The sequence below is a fragment of the Solanum lycopersicum genome, chromosome 6 (genome assembly GCF_036512215.1).
Source record: "Solanum lycopersicum chromosome 6, SLM_r2.1".
Classification (NCBI taxonomy): Eukaryota; Viridiplantae; Streptophyta; class Magnoliopsida; order Solanales; family Solanaceae; genus Solanum; species Solanum lycopersicum.
In genome coordinates this window covers 47,610,309-47,632,528 of record NC_090805.1, presented here as the reverse complement: position 1 = coordinate 47,632,528, position 22,220 = coordinate 47,610,309, and the positions used below count along the sequence as shown (strand labels likewise).

Here is a 22,220-nt window from a genome sequence, read left to right as displayed (position 1 = left end):
CTAATATGATAAAAACAAATGGATATGAGATTAGCCCCTACCTAATGAGCAATATATTACTTATTAAACTTTATGTCCTAATTTTCACCTATGTTTTTTCTCATCTAGGATTTATATTTTCAATAAATTGAATATATGTCATGACATGTCAAATCTTCTCCTTCAATAACACATTTATATAACTTATCAAAAACTAATTTTGGTTATCCTCAAAACTACCCCTTTACAGTAGAGACCAAAAACTAAAAAGTGCTTTACATATTGTCATTATGCGCCAATCAAGAGTGAGTAGATTGAGAGGCTATGGTTTTGTTTGAAGTTAAGGCTGAGGTAAGTGTGGATACCTAACTGAAAATTGTGGAGGGATTCTAAGTGGGGTCTCTGTCTTATCTCAATTGTAAGAATGAGAGGAAGCCAGAACAAATCATAATCACTAGAAGAAGAAGAAGATATGGACATCAAGAAAATCATCATAGCCCTTCTTCTTCTTCTTTATTCTCTGCCCCAAGTTCTTCTTCACACTGAGGAAGGAAAAAAAGGCACCAAATCAACAACAACATGGCTAGTTTGGTTGCTATTCAACCCAAACAGCCTTCTTTCTCTCTCCTTCCTTCTTCCAATTCTGACTTCAATGGTGCCAGATTGATCTCCTCATTTCAGGTACCCACATATGTTGGGCTTTTTGTGGGTTTGGGTAGAATTTTTTTGTCACTCTGTTTGAATACTGGCTTGGGGTTTAGCTAGTATTTCGTAATTTGCATAAAAATCCTACCTTTATCTGTTATGGTTTCAAGAAGATTATAAAAATGTTTTCTTTACTACACATTAGGTTATACTATTGCGTGGTAATGTTTTTTTCAAATAACATGGTATCTGAACCAGTTTGTGCGATTAGTTACTTGGGTACGGGGTACCTACTACATTTCACCACTACATGTAGGATAACTCTGTCCAAAAAGTCTTGGACGGGGTGCTAACGTGATAGTGTTATCTTTGTCTTTTTAAGTTAATCTTTGGCTTATGCAAGACAGGAAGAGTGAGTATTAATTGTTTAGAATGCTGAGAATTGATGCTTTTCCATATTCCATATGTATCAAGAAGCTGCTACTTTTGCTTTGCTGCATAATGAGTTGATATGATGGGTTTTTCTGGTTTTAATTTTATATGATGGTTTTAGTATAAGAGGAAACCATGCTTGTCAAAAGGAGCATTGCAAGTTACAGCCTCGAGTGAAAAGAAAATCCTGATAATGGGAGGCACGCGATTCATTGGTGTGTTCCTATCGAGACTTCTTGTGAAAGAAGGCCACCAGGTAATCGACCCAGACTAAGCTCTCTCTAAAGTTCAAATCATTTTCTGACTTCTACGTTGTCATCCAAATTATTACCAGGCGAAGATTATAGTCTTTGATGTTTGAAGTTACCTTGGAAATTCACAATCTTTTAATGATGCACAAATGCAGGTTACTCTATTCACAAGAGGAAAAGCTCCAATCTCTCAACAATTGCCAGGTGAATCGGACCAGGATTATGCTGATTTCTCCTCCAAGGTATGTTGGAATTCAATGAGCTCTAAAGCTTTGGGATTTCATGATTAGAGTTACTCTAAGAGTCTAAGGAATGAGAGTTTTGTTCGAACTGCAGTTATTGCACTTGAAGGGTGACAGAATGGATTTCGATTTTGTGAAGAGCAGTCTTTCTGCAGAGGGCTATGATGTTGTGTATGACATAAATGGTACTCATTATTAGTGTTTTATTCTATATCTCAATGTATTCCGCGTTTTGTGTTGTTGCAAACATTTTTTTCTGGTAGAAGTATGTTTCTATTGTTTCCTCCTTTTTTGGTCTATTGTTCATGAACAATTCTTTTTTTATTCAGGACGTGAAGCAACTGAAGTGGAGCCAATATTGGATGCATTACCTAATCTAGAACAGTAAGCTGTGAATCCTCTTAATACATATCTGCTATGATTCTGTACCAGGAATCATTACTACTATACCAATTAGCTTGAACTATTTTACAATATTTGGTCATGAATTGGTCGCATTCATATGGCTTAGCCACTTTTTACTAGGTAAACATATTTGAATGACCGGATTGTGGTATTCCTTTTTATCTGATTATTTTAACTGCCTATGAATCTCAGGTACATCTACTGCTCTTCAGCTGGTGTATACCTTAAAACTGATTATTTACCACATTTTGAGGTCAGTTTAGTAGCATATGATTATTTTAAAAGCTTATATTCTGTCTACTTGTGATACTATGTAGTAAATAACAATAGACAACAACACATTCATGACCGTCATTTTGGTTAGTAGACACATACAAACAATATTTTTGCTCAAACAAGGTGTAGTTTTACACAGGAGGTTATTGTCAATATTTCAGTTCCAAGTTCTTAAAACTAAGGTTCGACTGGAGGCACTTGCAAAATTCTTATTATTGAACCTTGTCTCCTGGCAGAGAGATTAGACTTCATAATTATCTCAGAGGTGTAACAAGTAGCAGCTTATCTGCTCGGTCCTATTTGCACCTTGCTTCAGCCTTTCTTCTAAGTTTTGGTCTTATCTTGTCCCTTATTCTTTATGTAGTTGTTTTCCCCAAGGTTAACAAAAACATCTTTCCCAATGTCAACAGGTTGATGCAGGTGACCCGAAGAGTAGGCATAAAGGAAAGCTTGAGACAGAAAGCTTGTTAGTATCACGAGATGTTAATTGGACTTCTCTAAGGCCTGTTTATATTTATGGGCCACTTAACTACAATCCTGTTGAAGAGTGGTTCTTCCACCGATTGAAGGCTGGTCGCCCAATTCCGATTCCTAACTCAGGGATGCAAATAACTCAACTTGGACATGTGAAGGTTAGTCAGCACATATTAAAAGAGTAGTTCACATCTTTCTATTGTAAACTTCAAGCAATGCTATCGCCCTAGAAGTTCAACGGAGATGTCTTTGCTTAGGTCCTATACATATCCAATCTTTGCAAGTGGCTTCCATTTAGTAAAAACCAGGAAATATGTCTTTTCAAATAGGAGCAACGTACTCCTTAGTTCACTTTCAGGCAATACTTCAGTTCGACAGCATTATAACATAATGAGCTTAGGAATCGTCTAAAGAATCACAGCCTTGCATCTATGTGATAATATTTTTGCTTTCGGTTGATATTGGCAGGATCTTGCAAAGGCTTTTGTTCAGGTTCTTGGAAATGAGAAAGCAAGCAAGCAAGTATTTAACATATCCGGAGAGAAATATGTCACATTTGATGGATTAGCTAAGGCTTGCGCCAAGGTAATTTTTTTTGGTCAATGTTAGCTTATATTGCTTGTAAAAGCTTTGAATGATATACAATTGACTCTCAATATTCCTAATCCAGGCTGGTGGTTTCCCGGAACCCGAGCTTGTTCATTACAACCCTAAGGAGTTCGATTTTGGCAAGAAGAAAGCATTCCCATTCCGTGACCAGGTAAATATTAGTGTGTTGATTTCAGTTGTTTACCATTCATATTGAAATTCGAGACATTCTTTATCAAAGAATCAAATGATATGATCAAACTAAATGAATCATCAGTGAAGATTCACAACATGTTCACCGCCTCTTATCCTAGTCCCTTCCTAAAACACACATCAGTATGCTCACTAAAATTAACACACATTTTTGTACAATCAATCGTAGTCCAAACGAAATACTACAAGAAATATGGTTTATTTCCTCTGTTGAAGTTGTTAGCTTGTCTGTTTAATATCGGATTCTTGTCCAACACTAGTCTATCTATGTCTTCTCGTTGGTTTTAACATCGAATTTCTACAGCATTTCTTTACATCCATCGAGAAGTCAAAGGCTGAGCTAGGATGGAAACCTGATTTTGATCTGGTGGAAGGTCTTACAGACTCTTACAACCTAGATTTCGGACGAGGAACATTCAGGAAAGCAGCTGATTTCTCTACAGATGATATGATTCTTGAAAAGAAACTAGTTCCCCAGAGCTAATATTTCTGTTTTTCATTTCATTAGTTTTGGTTTCTTGCTTTTTCTCCAAGAAGTTCACAAGTCATTAGTGGCAAACTATTTGAAATTTTCCTTGTATATTAACTTCACTAAAATGAAATGAATGACAACTATTGTCATTTTGCCATCAACATTTTTTTGGGGTAGTGTGGCGGTCGTATAAATAACGGTTAAACTATGCGAAGTTGAATAAAAACGTTCTGTATCAATATTTTGGTAAATATAAAAAGTCCTTACCGTTAATAGTTTGATTCAAATACATTCCAATAGGTAAAACTTGCTCACATCGAATGTATACATCAAGTCAATACATGTGTCTAAAATTTATAGTTTATTTTACTTAATCATCATTAATTAACATGTGTTACTTCATTAAATTACGTAATAATAGAAGTTGCATTAATTTATTGTGAACAGCCGATGCGGATAAGTTTTTTTCCCGCTCCAATTGTTACTTTATTGAGTCAAAAATGTCTTTTTTCTTTTAAAAAAAGAGAACTTCTTTCCTACTATTTGATAATTTTTTTACTTTCAAACTTTTAGAATAATATGTTTTAGGCTGTAAGTTCTGCGCATCTTTAATTTATTAATATTCAAAATTCTTAAATTTTATTTCAAGTCAAACAAATCTTAACGATCAAAATACTATACCTATATATATTTGATTTGATTATAATAAATGCTAAAAATGTATGTAATGCTTTAAATAAAAGTTCAAAAGAGATTCATGCGTGACACAATTAATATTGTGGTCACACGAGTGTGAATATTAAAAGAGCGAGAGCGTAGCACGTACACTCAATATTTTTCGATATCTTTTAAAAAATAATTATTTTTATCGATTTAGTATAAACTAAAATGATTTTTTTTTTTAATCGATATAGTTGCTGGCCGCTTAGGTGTACCTAATTATGACGCGTTTTGGCCCTTCGCCCAATTTCATTCCCCAACGTAAATTATTTGACTTTGTATTTAGATCCGTTATTAACGTTCATTTTTATAAAGTTCGGAGTTGTAATATAATTGAAAGGATAAAAAGTAGTATTTCAAAAGTTTATATTAAATCAATGTTACTTATTATATTTTTATTTATCTAATGTAAACGTAGACTCACAAGATAGTATCACGTAGATCGAAAAGGAGTTGAAAATTATTAATAAAATAAGTTCAGGAGTAATAGACCCTTAGCATAATATAAATTTATCTCTAAGATTATGAATATAAGTTAAGGTGTACTTATGCATTATCCCAATATAAATCTGAATTAATAGTAATGAAAAAACATAAACTGCCCTCACAAGCTGGAGTGTCGGTTTGTTTAGCTTAGATTCATTTAAGTAGGGACCTCTTTGTTGGACTTCGTTTTTGAGATCCGTTAGCTATGTTCATTTTTTTAATCGAATTCGGATTTTCTATCTTTAATTAAAGATCTTAAATTAAGATTTTGAAATTAAAAAAGATTTTTTTTTGTTTAATAGATCTTATACATAGTAAAATTGAATTAGTAGGAGACCCAAACAAGTATATCACACGTTAAATGAAAAAAACAAACAAATAATTCAATCACTTTTTTCCAATATAAATATTTAGTATTTTCGTCGTCTTAATTTATATAACATATTTTACATTTTGAGAGTCAAACATTTTAAGTTTGATCGAAAATTTGCATATGAAATTTTTAATTTTTTTGAAATGAAATTTATATATTTAAAATTACGTTTAAAATACTATAAATTATAATAATTGATATAACTCGCAATATTTAAAAAATCTTTAAAGAAATTTACGATAAAAAATAGACTTATTTGACTATAAAAGTTTTAATGACATATAAACTTGGACAGTTAGATTAAATAGCACGCAAAACCATAACGTTTGTTAAGTCTTGGTTTAGTAAACTTATTCCACTAAAATTCAACACCAACGACCTTTTTCTTTTTTTAATTTTCAGAAGAAAATTGAATAACGAAAATGTAGTTTACACTCAAAAATATATTCTTATATATATTTAAAATTACGTTTAAAATACTATAAATTATAATAATTGATATAACTCGCAATATTTAAAAAATCTTTAAAAAAATTTACGATAAAAAATAGACTTATTTGACTCTAAAAGTTCGAATGACATATAAACTTGGACAGTTAAATTAAATAGCACGCAAAACCATAACGTTTGTTAAGTCTTGGTTTAGTAAACTTATTCCACTAAAATTCAACACCAACGACCTTTTTTTTTTTTTAATTTTCAGAAGAAAATTGAATAACGAAAATGTAGTTTACACTCAAAAATATATTCTTATATATATTTCAAGTTTAGGAATAGTAATAAAATAATTTAATACTATGATGAGTATATTATATTCACAAATTACAACTTTAGTTAGACTTTTGAGTTATAAATCAAATTATATTTGCTCAACAAGATTAGTCCCTCTACTAGTGAAAAAGCTCAATTAATAAGATTCATTTCTTATTAGGGCTTTCAATGCGGATATAATAATGTTGGGTGACTTAAGTTTTGACGTAAACATCAAGTAAGAATGAATTTTTTAATTAAATTTTTGACGTTTCAAATTTATTTTAACAGATACTTTCTCTATTTCATATTAACTGAATTTTTATATTTTTTTTACTGTTCAAAATAATTGAATTATCCAAAATTTAAGATATATATATATATATATATTTTCATATTTGCCTTTTCCTTCGCTAAAGTTTAATATCTTTTAAAAGTTAAATTACACTATTTACAATATTAATCGTACTGAGCCATCAGAATAAGAATGATGCCAAAAAAACAGTTTAATCTATATCTGTAGAACGAACAAAGTAAAAATGTGTCCTTAAATATTTTTTTTTTTTAAATATGTGTATCATCTCACAGATTTAATTAATATGGAATACCAAAGTACTATATTACGTTTCATTATTAATAAGTTCCCAGTTGGATAGCATTAAATAAAATAAAATAAAAACTTTAGGTAAACGGAATCAATCAATAATTACAACGCGTTTTTTTGAGAATCCCACCTCTTATTATAATTATAATTTTTTTTGTAATAAAATAAATAACCACTCCGTATCCGCAACTATAATCGAACGCGCAATTGACAGATCTAATTAATTTATGACAGCTCTAATATCCTCTCATATTATAAAAAGAAAATTCTCCTAATGAAATATTAAACTCAGCTTACTCTTAATACAAAAAATAACAATTAATGTTTTGTCTAATCTTAGTAGTGCAAAGATTACGCATCTTTATAGTACAAGTCAGTAAGCTAATCAAGTGGTGGAAGTTATGGCGAGAGGATTAACTAATGTACAATGATGATGCAAAATAAACTTTATACAATCAAGTCACTTGAGAATTAATTAGAGTTATGAAAATCGAATTATTTTGTAGGTCATCATAAAATTAGACCTCATGGATCGATGACCAACAATACATGGTAAATAACGTATTATAGCAATTATAAAAGATTTGATAAGAGTAAAATTTCCATATATTGCCCGATTATATAGTCTTATGCGCATACGCATGAGTGAAATCATCATTTTAATAGCTTTGATTCAAATTTTGTATTTATGTCACCTTCTCTTTTGCTATTTAAAAAAGAAGAATTTTTTTTTAACATTTTAATTCTAGTTTTTTATTTGACATGTTTAAGGCCACAAGATTAAAAGATAATTTCATACATTTGACGTAACTTTAATTTATGACCATAAGATTCAAAACTCTTTTTTATTTTCTTAAACTTCGTGTCAAGTCAAACTAAATTATTCTTTGCGAAACGAATGAAAAACTTAATTTTATAGTGAATTTTTATTAAGTGGGAGTTTGAGAATGATAAAATCAATGTCTATAGTAACCTTATATTCTAATACGCGACGTCCACTTAGTTTTATAGTAAATTTTTATTAAATGGGACTTTAAGAATGATAGAATCAATGTCTATATTAACCTTATATCTACGTCCACTCCTTCTAAATAAATTGTTTGGTATTTTCCAAACTTGCACTTTATATATTCTCCCAAAAGCTACTCCTAATTTGTCTCCTATTTTTTCTCAACAAAACAAACTACAACCACCCCTTAATAGTTTACAATCCAAAAACCAAATGCAATTCCCAGCCATTTTCTTCAAAACTCGTTGCATTTTCAATCTCTTCAACCCAATCCTCCTCTCCTTACTCCCAAAAAAACTCATCTCCTTCCTTCCTCCATCTTGGTTCCACCAAAAACGCATCCATTCGCGGTCACCGGCGCCGCCACAGCAGTCGCCGGTTTCCGTTTCCGACGCGGTTGAATCGCATCAGAAGAGAATGGACTCAGACGAACTCCGACGTATCTTCCAAATCTTCGATCGGAACGGCGACGGACGGATAACGAAGAATGAATTAAACAGTTCGTTAGAGAATATGGGGATATTCATACCAGATCCGGAATTAATCCAGATGATCGAGAAAATCGATGTGAATGGAGACGGTTGCGTTGACATAGATGAGTTCGGTTCGCTTTACCAGACCATCATGGATGAACGCGATGAAGAAGAAGATATGCGTGAGGCATTCAATGTGTTCGATCAAAACGGCGACGGATTCATTTGTGTTGAGGAATTGAAATCTGTTCTCGCATCGTTAGGGCTAAAACAGGGACGAACCGTAGAGGATTGTAAACAAATGATTAACAAAGTGGACATTGATGGAGATGGAATGGTTAATTATGATGAGTTTAAGCAGATGATGAGAGGAGGTGGTTTTGCTGCATTGAGTTAGTTTTATTTTTATTTTAATTATTTCGTCTGTTTTTTTACTCACTATTTTTATTATTAAAATAGACAAGGAAAGAATAACTTTTATTTTTATTTTTTTAATGTCATAGGCGGTGACATGTAAATAAATTGTTACTGCTATTATTTTATTTTTTCAATTGTTAATTGTGTATGGATTATCTTTCTACCTCCGAAATTTTATTAATGTTACCTTATAATAGCTAAGGATCTGTCAAGGTGTATTAAGCTTTCATTATACGTTGATTTGAAAAAAAAAATTGAATCATAAAGATCTCCAGAACTTTTTTTGAAGAATTTTTCAAATTAGCTAAAGATATTCAGTAATATTTTAAATGATTGGTGCATCAGAACTTTAACACTTTGTTTGGATCATTGTTACCCATTGTTTCATAATGTATTGTATTGTATTGTACGCAATGTTTGACTAGATTGTATTGTTTGTTTTTGTTTAGTAATATTTTGATGGTTTGGTTTGATCGTATCGTTATTGTAATTTATAAATTTATTGGAATATCCTTAATTATTCTAGGGTAAGAGGTTTGACTAGATTTAAATAATTAAAGTAAAAGGTAAAATAGTATTTTGAAATATTATACAAAGATATAATTGAGAAAAGAAATTAAGTAGCAATACATTTTAAGTAACAATCGAAACAAGCAGTATAGGTATAATAACAATACAATACAATATAATGAATAACAATGATTCAGACACAGTGTAAATGATTGGTTTAAATTCAATTCGTGGCACTTTTTACCATTAGAAGGAAAGCACTTATTGGTAATACATTTTTAAATTTTTTGAAATTCAAACTCGATTTTTTTTTTTAAAAAAAAGGTAGAAATAATGAATCAAAGTGCACACCACATTAGCTTCCTTATATTAATGAAAGTCGTTTGTTATCACTTTCTAAAGATATAATTGAAAAGCTTGAGAAAAATGGATAATTCTGTAAGAGGCTTAGCTAAAAACAAATAAAATTTACAAAATTTATAGATAAGGTATATTCTAACATCTCCTCCTTTCTTTTTATATAGGTAATGTATCGTTAGATAGGTAACATCTCCTCCATGTGTGGTAAATCATTACCCCCATATGGTTGCTATAATCTTCTTTTGGATTTTAGTGTATGCTCCTGATTTTGAGTAATATGTGTTTCGAACTTTCGTGTTATAGTAATTTATTATATCATATCGATATTTTATGAAACTAATTGAGGTAATCGTATATATCATAATTATATATATAAAAAAAAAGAAATAATAATTCTCGACACTATAAATGAATCTTCTTAGTTTAAAATAAAGAAATAAGTTTAAAACTTCTAACCAATTTATGAAGTTAAAATCTTTTCAAGTTTTTTTTTAAAAAAAAAGTAAGTACTATAATTTTCAAATATTTATTGAATTTTCTAACTCCATAATTCATAGTAAGTATTATAATTTTCAAATATTTATTGAATTTTCGAACTCCATAATTCATTCCTAAAAATTTAGACTGTAAAAGAATAATTTTTATAGTGTAAGGTTGCCCTTAAATTATGTGAAAGAAAAAAAATGTCCGTCGTTTATCGTTTGTTTCAAAAATGTTTTTAATATCAATAATTTGGTCCAGAAATGTCCCTAAAATTACAAAATAGATAAAAAAAATGCTCTTTTTGAATAAATATATATTTTTTCTTTTCAAAAACATATTCTTCCTAATTAAAATTTTATTAAATAACACTATACTTGTTTTATTTTTTTTAAAAATCACTTTGTCAGATAAAAACGTAGGAAATATATTTTTCCGTCTTAATCTCATTTTATCAATTATAATTGAATAACTTCATGTACCCTTTTGACATATAATATATGTCATATATAAGATTATAGTATATCAATCATTGATTAATATTTATATAACGATAAAAAATAATGATAATAAAATAAGAAATATTTTTATTTTTTATTTTTTTCTGAATTAAAGTAGGATAAACATTATTATAAAAAGAATGTATTAAAAAATAATATTTATTTGGAAAATAAGTATTTTGACCCATTAAATAACAATAAAGTATTTTTGGACCAAACTAACTGATTGGCATTTTTATTTCTTTATTATATTTTAAAAGCATTTTAAAATCAAAATATTAACCATAGAAAGATATTTTTGAGCCAAACTATAAACCGAGGCATTTATGTTGCCCTTTTCCCTACTATATATATTTTAAAAAAAGAACTTCAACATTATTTGTTGATCTCCCTATAGCTGTTTGTTTCGGAACCAAACAACTCCTACTAGATCAGTGACCTTACGGCGTCGTTTGTTCATCTTCTCCGCAATTATTCTATTCTTCATTCGGATTCAGTTTCTTTGGAGAATTTACTTGGGTTTTTTGCTTAGTGTTAATTCCCTGGTAATTCCTCTCCCTTGCCGATATAGTTCAATTTTTTTTATGTGGTGTTCCGTTGATTGGGCCTCAGTTTGAATTTTTTTTAATTTTAACTTACATTAGCATTAACAGCTATAATTTGCTGTGTTAATTAATCGTACATTGTTTGAATCTCATTAATTATGTGTAATTTAGTGGGTAAGTTGATGTTAACGGGGAAAAGATTATATTCCCGTAATATTTAAGGTAATAATCTAACAATTGATGGTTTATGAGCTGTTTAATGGCTTTGTTAAATGTATTTGATGCTTTGTAGAATTTAATCTCTCAGTAATAATATAACAATTGACTTCTGTGTTTTTTTTTTCTTTATTGACGTTGCGATTTGTATAATTTTCGATCTAGGTGAAATTCTATAGGTTTTGTGTTAAAATACAAACAATGTTTGTCTAGTTTTGGATATGAAATGCTAAGATGGAATTAGGAAGGGGAAGAGGTTTATTTTTGGAATTAGTGAAGGTATGATTGGATTAATCAGCATCGGAGTTTAGATGGAGTAACATGGTCAGTGATGATTCATATAGCGAGACGTAGTTATTTATGATTGTCAAATTGCAGTTTCTGCTATACAAGCATATGGATTGTTTATTCGTTTTGATTATGTATGTGTATCAATTTTGGTGTTGTTTAGCTCTAAGTGTATTTATCATTCAGCCTTCTGATAAATAAGAAGGATATTCAATGTGATTCGCATCTGTTATAGTTTTTTGATGAATGATTTTTCTGTATAACAGCAGCAGAGGTGTTGAATTTAGAAGGATATATACAGATAGATAGTTCAAATTTGAAGGATTCTTAGTTTTTCATCTTCTTTATCTTAGGTTAGAAAAAAACCGCTTTCAATCACAGCATCTTGACCTCTGAACTATGGACTCAACCGTGGAAAATGTAGCTTATTCTCCCAAAAATGTATTCATTCTATCTGGGCAAAGCAACATGGCTGGTCGTGGTGGAGTAGAAAAGCATCACTGGGATGGCGTTGTACCAAACGAGTGCCATCCAGATGCTTCTAGAATTTTCCGTCTTAGTGCACACCTCCATTATGAGGTGGCACGTGAGCCACTCCACCATGACATTGATGCGAAGAAGACATGTGGTGTTGGACCTGGAATGTCATTTGCAAATGCAATCAAGGACCGAGTGGAAGCTATTGGGTTAGTGCCATGTGCTGTAGGAGGAACTGCGATAAAGGAGTGGGCACACGGGCAACACTTGTATGTGAATATGATCAACAGAGCTAGAGCTGCCATGAGTCATGGAGGAGAAATCAAGGCATTGCTTTGGTATCAAGGAGAGAGTGATACATTATCTCAGCATTGCGTCGATACATATAAGGCTAATATGGAGAAGTTAATACATGATGTTCGTGCTGATTTGCATCTGCCATCTCTGCCAATTATTCAGGTTAGCTAACACAGTTTGCTTCAAGCCTGATGTGAAACTTTTCAAGGATTTTGGCAATTGTGGTTAGGTATTTCGTGGATCAAAGTAGTTGAACATTTTCACATGTTCTTTAACCATATTGCATTGTCGTATAGGTTGCAATTGCATCAGGAGATGAGAAGTATATTGAAAAGATTCGAGAAGCACAAAAGGCAATTGATCTTCCAAATGTTGTATGTGTTGATGCCATGGGATTGCAGCTAAAGGAAGATAATCTTCATTTAACTACAGAGGCTCAAGTTAAATTAGGCCAAATGTTGGCTGATGCATACCTTACCCATTTTGCACCACAAGAACCTTGTGTTGCTACATCTTGAGAAATTTGATGTATTATGTGTGTGTAAACTAAAAATTATTTAATCCTGGCTCATGAACATAACGTGAGTGGCTGAGTGCTCATATAAGTATGTTATTACTTTGAAGTAAGTTTACTCATTTTCTGTATCTCTTCATTTCTTTACTTTAAAATGAGTATTTCCTTGTCTGCATTTCTTCATTTAGCTTTCAAATATTTTCAATTGTACAATTATTGTGACATATAATACTTATATAGTTTTCAAATATGCAAATTTAATTTAAAAAAACTTTAAAGATAGCAAATTGGGCAACAACTTTGAGTTGGACATCTTGGAATTCTTAATCATAAGACTTATGTACACTTCATTAGAAGGAATTTCTATGAACTTCTGCTTTGTCTATTGTTTATTTAACTAACATATCTGATGTAATCACGTAAATGAGGTCTGAAAAAGGCGAATGTGTGCAGCCTTGTCGATTTGTTCTATCAAAATGCAGATCGTCTTTAGACTTTATACTAACTTCAAATTTGTTTAGTTGTACATGATTTCAGTCATATCACTAAACATAAATATATTAAATTTGCAAATGATGTCTGCAGCATGAATAAAGCAAAAACTTCAATTGTACCCCCTTATGATCCAACGGATACATAGCTATCGTGTTGGTTTATGCAGGTTAGGTAAACCCACTAAGTTCAATTTAGTGTACAGCCTACAATGAATATTGTTCAAACTGATGGATTCGTTCAGCGGTTGTGGAATGTTACTTCAAACTCAAACAAGGGATAGCAGTTGGGTATAGTCGCGTCACGGGAAGGAAGTCAGAACTCATTAACAACCTCATGTGCAAAGTCCACCTCTATCTCTTGCTTTATAAATTATAACGGTAGTCCAATTTAATCGACACCTTGGTGTATTGACTTGTATGATTAGTGAGGGTGAACTACTTATCTTATTTCATCTGCTGCTTCCTCCGGCTTTCTGAGACATATTCATAGTATTCCTCTTCTCCATAAAGTTTCCTGAAAAGTCAGTAAGTATGCAGTCAGTTAAATTAGTAGGTGCCCTACAGAAGAAACACCCAGAGGAAGGAGAAAATATGTTTGACGATGACTTCATATATAAGAAGTGATAAAATCTTAGGCTGTTGACGTGACTTTATGTCAGTGGCGCCTTGGAAGCAAATGAACATGCAAGACAGATAATACAACCAACTCCCTACTTATTACTATCAAAATTCTCTGGGTACGCAATTTTTTAAATATAGACTTCGCACATATATTCCCCATTTCACTCTTTTGAAGCAGCCACATGATGCATGCGAGAAGTGTGCAAAATTCTTAACCAGTGGTACATACAGTATAACCCCTCCATACAAATAAATGCTCACATCACTGACATCAGTAATACACTATCCCAAACGAAAAGGAACATGTTCCACCACCCCATTTAGCAAAGAAAGATGATTAGCAAAATTTTCATACCATTCACACATGAACTATCTATTAGAACCACAATCTTCATGCTCTTCTTATTGGGAAGATCATCTTGGATAAGTACTGCTTCACAGGTAGCTGTCTGTCCAAGGAAGAAACCTTTGGGAATAAAATCTTCCAAATGCCCTCTCAAACTCATCTTCGACCACTTACAGAGGAGTTGGAAAAGGTGTTACTCCTTCCAATAAGTAACTTTTTTTGCCAAATGAGAGAAATAATGTTCTTCTCTCCCTGTTCTCGTTACCTCCTCTCAAATATAGCATATTTCACACGTAATTAGTCCAATCATAGTTACTTGGCTAGTTATATCCATCGACAGCTTATTTGTGAAGAGTTGTAACAATGATAATAGTAAAGGTTGTGGACTTATGGACTCTGCCAATGCTGGACAAATCTCAAAGTGAATAATGGTACAAGGATGAAAGAGAAGATTAAGAACCTCATGCACCTTTTCACAATATAAATCCTCCTTTTTACTGAGTCAAACTTTTGAGTAGCTTTTAGAATGAGCAGACTACGCAATTATGTAAAAAAAGAAGCAAGGGGATGAGGTGAAGCAGATGTCATACATTATCAGAACATGAACAACTTAATTTGGAAACTAACTGAACAGCAACTAAATTTGATCCCAACACATGTAACCACAGGTGGAAGTAAACGGCAGCAGATAGAAAAACTTACGCTACATCTGCAAAGGTATCTGATTTAATTACTGCCAGCCCCTCTGGGCTCCCAAGGGAAGAATAGTGTGTAATCATTTCCTTCAGGGTGTGCTTTGTACTTTTGATATCATTATCCCACAATATACTCTGAAATCAAAGCACCCAGACCTGTCACTTACATTTGCAGTGAAAAGCATATAGGAAGTCAATGACTTCAATTTCAAACAAATGCTGGATATATTTTAGTCTATTTCATTTATATGCTGGATGGACAAAGTGGCTACTTAATTTAGAGTTAATTTAACATGTAATAAGAGATTGATTCACATCTAGTTCACAGGCCGAATACCTTTCTCACATACTCTCTTTTGACATCTTCCCATGGTGTTTTTCCCTCAGAAGAGAATATAGAAGCATTCCACATGGCTCCTCTTGCAACCATCACAGATGAAGCACCTATAAGATAAAGTTGTTACATGTTGCAAAACATAAGCAGAAACAACCTGTAGATATTCATAAAAACAGATAGAAAAACCATCATCAACTATATATGAAAAATGCTTTTCTCATACAGATTGTTCATTATTTGATGTGTCACAAGGAAGCATGCCTACAAAGATTAATTTTGTATTTCTGAGGCAACAGCATCTCTCAGATTATAACTTCTGAATTGGAGGCTATGTTGCCCAGATCCTTTAAAAATATCACCTCACCCCAAGTCAGATCTCCTTCAAATATAACACATTTTTGGAGGATCCGAAACTGGTGTGACGGCTCTTCTGGAAGGGCCTGAACTGCAAGCATCTACAAGACTGTCAAACGCATCCACAGAACTTCACAGCAAAAGAAAGAAATATGCAGAAGCAAGAATTCAAGCTTTTTTCTACACTTCTTTATAGAATTAGTTATCTCATTGATTGAAGGGAAAATTGTTGCATACACAGTATTTGTTGATTCCATTTCCATAAACCCATGGACACCTGATGAAAATCAAACATCCATACCCATATATGGACGACAAAGATATATTTATTGTCATATCGGGCCAAACACTCAGATCTATTTAATATCTAAATTTAAAAAATTCACCTAGAAATTGCAAACTGATTCATCAGAGAATAATATGAGAACAAAGAGCAATTATAAGAAGTACAAGCACACCTGTTACATTTCTAATACGTTGAAAATCCTCATATTCAAAAACATCACCATTTGCTATAACTGGAATAGAGAGAGCGGCAGCAACATCAGCAATCTCATTCCACTTTGCAGGATCTCTTGGCCTATCTGGAACTTTCCTGTAGTTCAATCAACAATCATGCAACATTTGCTAGTCAGAGGAAATACTAATATCACTCCACTTCAAGTTAAAAGCCCAAAATAGGAGGAAGCTCAAACAAGCAACCAGTGAAGACTCCTTATCCCAAACAAAAAACAAACAAAAATGAGCCGTGACCATATTCTGTGTAACAGAGACATAGTAAGAGTAGCTGCGAGAGAATTATCAATTGCACCCTCAATAAATCAGTTTTGACATCGTTTCCAAGTATAGCATGTTCAATTTCTGTATTTTAAATCTTCTAGCACTGGCTACACATAAAGATAGCACAACATAATTCATGGAACCCACCCCTCAGCAAATGGAAGGAAGATCAGAACCTAAAACAATCCTGTTAACCCTAGATGTGGTTAGTAATTCATGAATTGGCATCTTCACAATGAAACTTCAATATTAGTTAAAATTCACAATCACAAAAAGTGAAAGGAGAGAGTAATCGGGGAAAGTAGCAATAACATACAGAAGAGACAATACTTTCCAACATAACCAAGAAGCAGACTAAATGGTTCTTCTCTCGCTTCTAAGGTGGACTGTTTGAATCTACAGCAAGCCCCACCTCGTTTCACAAAAATACTCCAACAACTATATGAAATAACTTGACCATCAAAGTAGGAATCTGGATTACTGGATATACAAAGGCTTAATTGATGACAGAGCACAAGGTTAAGTTTATAAAAAACATGAGAAGCAGATATACAGAAATCATGTACCTTCCATGGACAGCAAGAGCAGAGACACCAGTCATCTCAATTCGTCGTGCCAATTCCACTGTATCTTGCGGATCTTTTAATAACCTAATTTTGCATGTTATTGGTACATCCAAGTTCCTTCGCAATGTTGTCAAAATCTGAGTTCAGAAGAAGGGAAGCATTATGAACAGGACATGCACTCCTATGCTATATTAGAAGGAAACTCGGATACTGATGAAGGAGCAACAGTAATTGCATACATCATGGATGAGCTCTGGTTTGCTCAACAGTGCAGCACCCATGCCTCCACTAATAGAGAATGACTTGGGGCATCCCATGTTTACGTCAACTGCTGCTACATCCTTACACCTGAAAAGGGACAGACCATCAAATAATTCGATCAGATGCACTAACTTCCTACCCATATCGAGCATAATTGCTGGTTTAAGCTTTCATGACCAAGTCAGAAGTAAAGACCTAAAAAGAGCAAAGAAACTCAAGCATGTGCTTTGAAGTTTCTTCACTATCTTAAGAAAGTATATTAAGAATCATGATAAGAATGCAATTCACAGAATATTATGATAGCTATTCAATATAGAGAAAATTGTTGGAGAAGCGAATTCATATCACTGCAGCTTGTTGCAGTTCAACATTAATAAATTTAACTCTGACAAGCCTGTTATTTATAAACGAACATCAGCTATATCCATCATCCAATTAATGTCAGAAAAGTCGATTCTAAATACTGCTAACAACATGAAAAACTTAAAAATCTAGACTTCCAATGCAGAAAACGATGACATCATTTGACAAAATGAAAAGCAAAAGCAGAGAGTCCAGCTTCAAAAACAGTTCCTCAATAATTTCTATTTTTCCTCCTTGGGCTGAAATGGGTGATGTTGTGCATGTGAAGGAAGCTTATTCAAGCTGGTGCCACACTGCCACTTGAGAGTTGACAAGGCCATCAAGAAGATCCGGGTAATGATTCCTGGAATAAATTTTTTGGTGTCTGTGGATTGAAAGAAACAGTAGATGCTTTGATGGTATTTCAACTCAAAACTCTTCCCTCAAAGCAAAGTGACTGCTAAGTCTGTTTTGCCTGATTAAATTGACACCTATGAGTCTGTAACTAGCCCCGACCATTTTTTCAGATTGTAAGCTCCCTACGCTTAGGGTAGCACTTTGTATAAGGAATTGCAACTTCACTTTACTAGTAATTGCTAGCAGATTTCTTTAGTAAGTTGCATCTTCTAGATGCTCCTTAACAAAACACATTACTTCATCAAAGAAAAAGGACAGTTCCTCAAGCAAATTAGTAAAGAATTCCAACAAGAACATTTCTAACATTGATGTATAATATAGAGAACTGGAATATATGAAATCTACCTCTTAAATCCAACAAGACCACTTCTAACCTTGATGTTCAGTATGGAAATTAGGACATACATACTCTACCTCACCCCTTGTAAAACCCCCCAATAATATCTGTTGTTATCAAGAAAACGTTTCATGGCACAAGAAGACTTATGCAGGTGCCACTATACTCAGCAAGAGAATGACACAACCTATTAGGAACCCCAAACCGGCAGAAAGGAGTTATTAATTAATGGCATTTGTATTTGCTCAAAATGAATGTTTGTCTTTTTTGCCTTTTTTGGGTGTGGATGGAGGTGAGGGTATCTGGTTTCGCTAGAGAAACTGCTTGTCTGTTCATAAACTCAACCATACGAGTTCTTACATAACCAACAGAGATATACTACATAATGCATCACATTACTTAAAAAGAAATACCACCAAAAATGCTAGAAGACGCATATTGAAAATAAAACAAGTGGAAACAAGAGCGAGATTTCATCATAGGAATCCAATCCAATCTGTCTGTCTATAAGACTCTGTGTATGACCATGTGAAAAACAGATTGTGTGTGCGTGAGGGGGGGGGAGGGGGGGGGGGAGGAGAGCAGATGGATTTAAAGTACGAAAATTAGTTATGATAAGGGAGGAAAAAAGAAAGAACTGAATGGAACATACACTATTTCAGCAGCTTTGAGAGCCCTCATGGCATCAGAAGTGCCCATCTGAAATACAACTCGATTTCTCTCCTCGGGGCACGTTCTGAAAACAACATTATCAGTTCCCTTCTCCACTATGTCAGTAGTCCCTAAGACATCTAAGGAATAAGGGGTAAAACTCATGAGAAATATTTTAGAAGCATCGAGTTTAGCAACTTTTTTCTTTTGCCATCTCAAATGTACTAGGTAACCTGCATCTAAAGGCAGGCTTCACTATGATATTTATCTTTTCGTTTCTTTTTCATAAGTGACTGTGAATCCTATTCATCTATGCTCATAATACCTAAAAATAAAAATATGAAGTAAAATGCAAGGCATAAAGCATAATGCTAACTGCAAAGTCAACAACATATACAGCAAGTCATAAAGCCTTTACAGAGTAATGACTTTGAATAAATCTTCTCCGCTTGGAAAGCTACTGAATCAGGTATCAGATGTCATCTATACTATGTCAATATACATGAAGATTTTTTCAATAAGGGGGTTCAAAATCTGAAGAAATAGACAAACGAAATAGTCGAGGGGGTTCGACATTTACTATGTATACCTAAAAAATAATTTTAACCATATATAAATAGTACTAATTTTCCGGTGAAGGGGGTTCGGATGAACCCCGTGAGAACAAGGTGGCTCCACCACTGTACACGACCTATATAATAATTTACAAATCCTTGTTTGGTATTCGAGGGGCAATCAACTCACACTAAAATATTCAGTTCAAGGTTTTAACGTTCCGATATTAACTATCATCAGTAAATGCTCAATCATCTCTCAAATATTCCATTTAAGCCACAGATCCATGTAAAACTTCTCGTTATCAAATTTCTTCAAATAAAAGGCTCATTTTCTTGATAGAGACTAGAGAGCCATAACATGATGAAATTAAGAGTTCACATCCTTCTTTCATTAACATAAAAGCATAAGATCTGATAATCCATTAGAAATATAGAAGTACTCAAATTGACATATACATCACATTCAAACCAAGGTTATATTCATCAAAGAAAGGGTCTTGAATAAGAACAATAGTGGTCACGTAATTGGTGCCTTGGCATTTTTAGGAACTGTTCGTTTCATTCTTTCAATAGAGGTAGTATGTATTTAGTTTACATGTTACATGAAAAATGTTCAAGGATAATCCAGACGAAGGATGCAAAAGGATGAACAAGAAATTACCATTAACTCGCCGCTCACATTTGATGATCTTATGATCAATAATCTCCTCTCCATAGGTTATGTCAGCTCCATATTGGGCAGCAAGCAGCCTAAACGGCAATGTACCCTGGCCAAAAGCAATGAAGAATACACATGGGCATTTAAAGCATCATTTAGTAAAGTAAAAAACACATTAAGAGCAGTTTTAACTATGCTTCCTGGTGAATTTAAAAAGAGCCACACACATCTAGAAATGGGAACATGAAGTACCAAAACAGGACTGCTCTAATTTAAATTCACTTGAAGGTACTTACCACTCGGACCATTGGAGCCAAGACTAGCTTGTTTCTGTAATCCATCATTCTGACGAGGCAGATAAGTTAGTGCGATGCCTGAGACAATAGTATACATTGACCAAATTGAGTATAGTCAGTATACTGTACAAAGAGTTACAGGTTACGAATAGCTGTTATGCTTATAAATTATTCTCTCCATCCATTTTTATTGTCCACTACACTTAAAAAAGATGTCCAATTTTACTAGTCCAGTTAAGAAAATTAAAAGATAATTTACCATTTTACCCTTATTACTTTTTTTTTCTTTCTTATATGACAAGGGAAACTGTAGCCGCTACCTTTGGGTGCACACCACAGCTCCCAAACTACACACGATAGGTAATCCGCATTAGGCAAGCCCCGGGTAATGAGCTCAACCCAAAAGGCAAACCTCTTATTTTTATTGGCAAGGGGTTACAAACTTGAGATATCCAACGTGGAAGTCCCAAGCTCAAATCACTAGGTCATCCCAAATAATTTTACCCTTATTATTATCTATACTTATTTTCCAAATTATTGACTTTGTTTCATGGACAAGTAAAAATAGACTGAGCAAGTAACAAATTGTACATAATTCCTGACCATGGCTAGCATTTAAGAAACACAATGTATATACAGATTTGGATCTTACGTTATATGGACAATTAAGAACAGAAATTTATTCAATCAAAACATCAGCTGTCAAATAAAATCCTGATGCTCTCACTCAAAGCCAACCTACGTTTCAGCAATTGCAAATTCCGAGGGACAATTAGACTTCAACGATACAATTTACATATATAGCTTCGGATCTTACAGTATTTGCTCAGTAAAGTTTAAAAAAATAATACTGATGAGTCTCTCGTCTCTAAATATAAACATTGACCAGTAAAGAGAAAGAGCAGGTCAACAGTTGTTACTGACCTTGACTTGAAAAGAGAGGAAGAATTTTCCCAGCCGGCGGCGACCAACCACGGCGGAGTATCGGAGTGGTTGCAATTGACGAGCGGCGCCGCGGAAGGGTCCGAACGAACTTTACGACGACTAAAATGTCATTTTACAATATTTTTGGTGGCTATAAATTAAACGCCAGTTTTTTCCATTATGCATTCATTTTAATTAGAGAATAAAAAAATCTGATTATGCTTTTCAAAATAAAATAAAATTGAATAGTAATACAGTAGGAGTTATTTTTCAAACGTTAAAAAAAGAGTGAAAAAGAATTCTCTTTAAAATTTTAGTGAAGCATAAATTATTATTATAATATTGACATATTTTCAGAATTTTAATACTTTCATGAATATTTTGACAAAAAGAAGATAAATTTACATTAATTTGATGACTGAAATCTAACTTTCGAATTTAAACTCATTAAAAAGAGAATTTCATTGTATTAGACTTTTTCATTCTCAAAATAATGGATATAAAAAAAAATATTAATCATTTTATTTTTCAACAAATATTTAATCGAAGAATATAAATATCATGCATGAGCTCTTTATCTTATTATGG

The 22,220-nt window shown here is 32.9% G+C and overlaps 4 protein-coding genes across 6 annotated transcripts; 3 read left to right on the top strand and 1 right to left on the bottom strand.

Moving 5' to 3' along the window:
* Window positions 1-175: 175 nt before the first annotated feature.
* LOC101253094 (chloroplast stem-loop binding protein of 41 kDa b, chloroplastic) lies at window positions 176-4,138 on the top strand. Its single transcript, XM_004241364.5, has 10 exons — window positions 176-660; window positions 1,178-1,312; window positions 1,463-1,549; window positions 1,644-1,734; window positions 1,879-1,933; window positions 2,147-2,207; window positions 2,641-2,862; window positions 3,173-3,289; window positions 3,375-3,464; window positions 3,810-4,138. The coding sequence occupies exons 1-10, from the start codon at window positions 559-561 to the stop codon at window positions 3,987-3,989; spliced, it is 1,140 nt and encodes a 379-aa protein (XP_004241412.1). The 5' UTR covers window positions 176-558; the 3' UTR covers window positions 3,990-4,138.
* A 3,812-nt stretch (window positions 4,139-7,950) lies between these two features.
* LOC101253386 (calmodulin-like protein 3) lies at window positions 7,951-9,005 on the top strand. Its single transcript, XM_004241365.5, has one exon. It carries the CDS (start codon window positions 7,962-7,964, stop codon window positions 8,787-8,789), a length of 828 nt encoding a protein of 275 aa, XP_004241413.2. The 5' UTR covers window positions 7,951-7,961; the 3' UTR covers window positions 8,790-9,005.
* Window positions 9,006-11,004: 1,999 nt separating this feature from the next.
* On the top strand, window positions 11,005-13,179 carry LOC101253693 (probable carbohydrate esterase At4g34215). 2 transcript variants are annotated; one of them, XM_004241367.5, is made up of 3 exons: window positions 11,005-11,204; window positions 11,975-12,644; window positions 12,779-13,179. In XM_004241367.5, the coding sequence occupies exons 2-3, from the start codon at window positions 12,108-12,110 to the stop codon at window positions 12,998-13,000; spliced, it is 759 nt and encodes a 252-aa protein (XP_004241415.1). In that variant the 5' UTR covers window positions 11,005-11,204; window positions 11,975-12,107; the 3' UTR covers window positions 13,001-13,179. The 2 variants fall into 2 exon arrangements, with proteins under 2 accessions (XP_004241415.1, XP_004241414.1); XM_004241366.5 differs by having other exon boundaries at window positions 11,012-11,204; window positions 12,062-12,644.
* A 359-nt stretch (window positions 13,180-13,538) lies between these two features.
* On the bottom strand, window positions 13,539-21,882 carry LOC101254211 (uncharacterized). Of its 2 annotated transcripts, none has more exons than XR_011221517.1 (10): window positions 21,633-21,774; window positions 20,709-20,786; window positions 20,416-20,521; window positions 19,199-19,337; window positions 17,429-17,537; window positions 17,190-17,326; window positions 16,302-16,438; window positions 15,490-15,596; window positions 14,467-15,287; window positions 13,539-14,004 (listed from the first exon to the last, which is right to left on the bottom strand). XR_011221517.1 is itself a non-coding variant. In XM_010324175.4 (10 exons), the coding sequence occupies exons 2-10, from the start codon at window positions 20,754-20,756 to the stop codon at window positions 13,935-13,937; spliced, it is 981 nt and encodes a 326-aa protein (XP_010322477.1). In that variant the 5' UTR covers window positions 20,757-20,786; window positions 21,633-21,882; the 3' UTR covers window positions 13,539-13,934. The 2 variants fall into 2 exon arrangements, 1 of the variants encoding a protein (XP_010322477.1); XM_010324175.4 differs by having other exon boundaries at window positions 15,160-15,287; window positions 21,633-21,882.
* Window positions 21,883-22,220: the final 338 nt, after the last annotated feature.

Coding starts and splice junctions, on each gene's coding strand:
- LOC101253094 (XM_004241364.5), top strand. CDS start 559: ATGGCTAGTTTGGTTGCTATTCAACCCAAACAGCCTTCTTTCTCTCTC. Junction 661..1,177: donor GATTGATCTCCTCATTTCAG/GTACCCACATAT, acceptor TGATGGTTTTAG/TATAAGAGGAAACCATGCTT. Junction 2,208..2,640: donor ATTATTTACCACATTTTGAG/GTCAGTTTAGTA, acceptor CAATGTCAACAG/GTTGATGCAGGTGACCCGAA.
- LOC101253386 (XM_004241365.5), top strand. CDS start 7,962: ATGTCTATATTAACCTTATATCTACGTCCACTCCTTCTAAATAAATTG.
- LOC101253693 (XM_004241367.5), top strand. CDS start 12,108: ATGGACTCAACCGTGGAAAATGTAGCTTATTCTCCCAAAAATGTATTC. Junction 12,645..12,778: donor CATCTCTGCCAATTATTCAG/GTTAGCTAACAC, acceptor ATTGTCGTATAG/GTTGCAATTGCATCAGGAGA.
- LOC101254211 (XM_010324175.4), bottom strand. CDS start 20,756: ATGATGGATTACAGAAACAAGCTAGTCTTGGCTCCAATGGTCCGAGTG. Junction 17,327..17,428: donor AACCAGAGCTCATCCATGAT/GTATGCAATTAC, acceptor TTCTGAACTCAG/ATTTTGACAACATTGCGAAG. Junction 15,597..16,301: donor ACGTATTAGAAATGTAACAG/GTGTGCTTGTAC, acceptor TTTATCTTATAG/GTGCTTCATCTGTGATGGTT.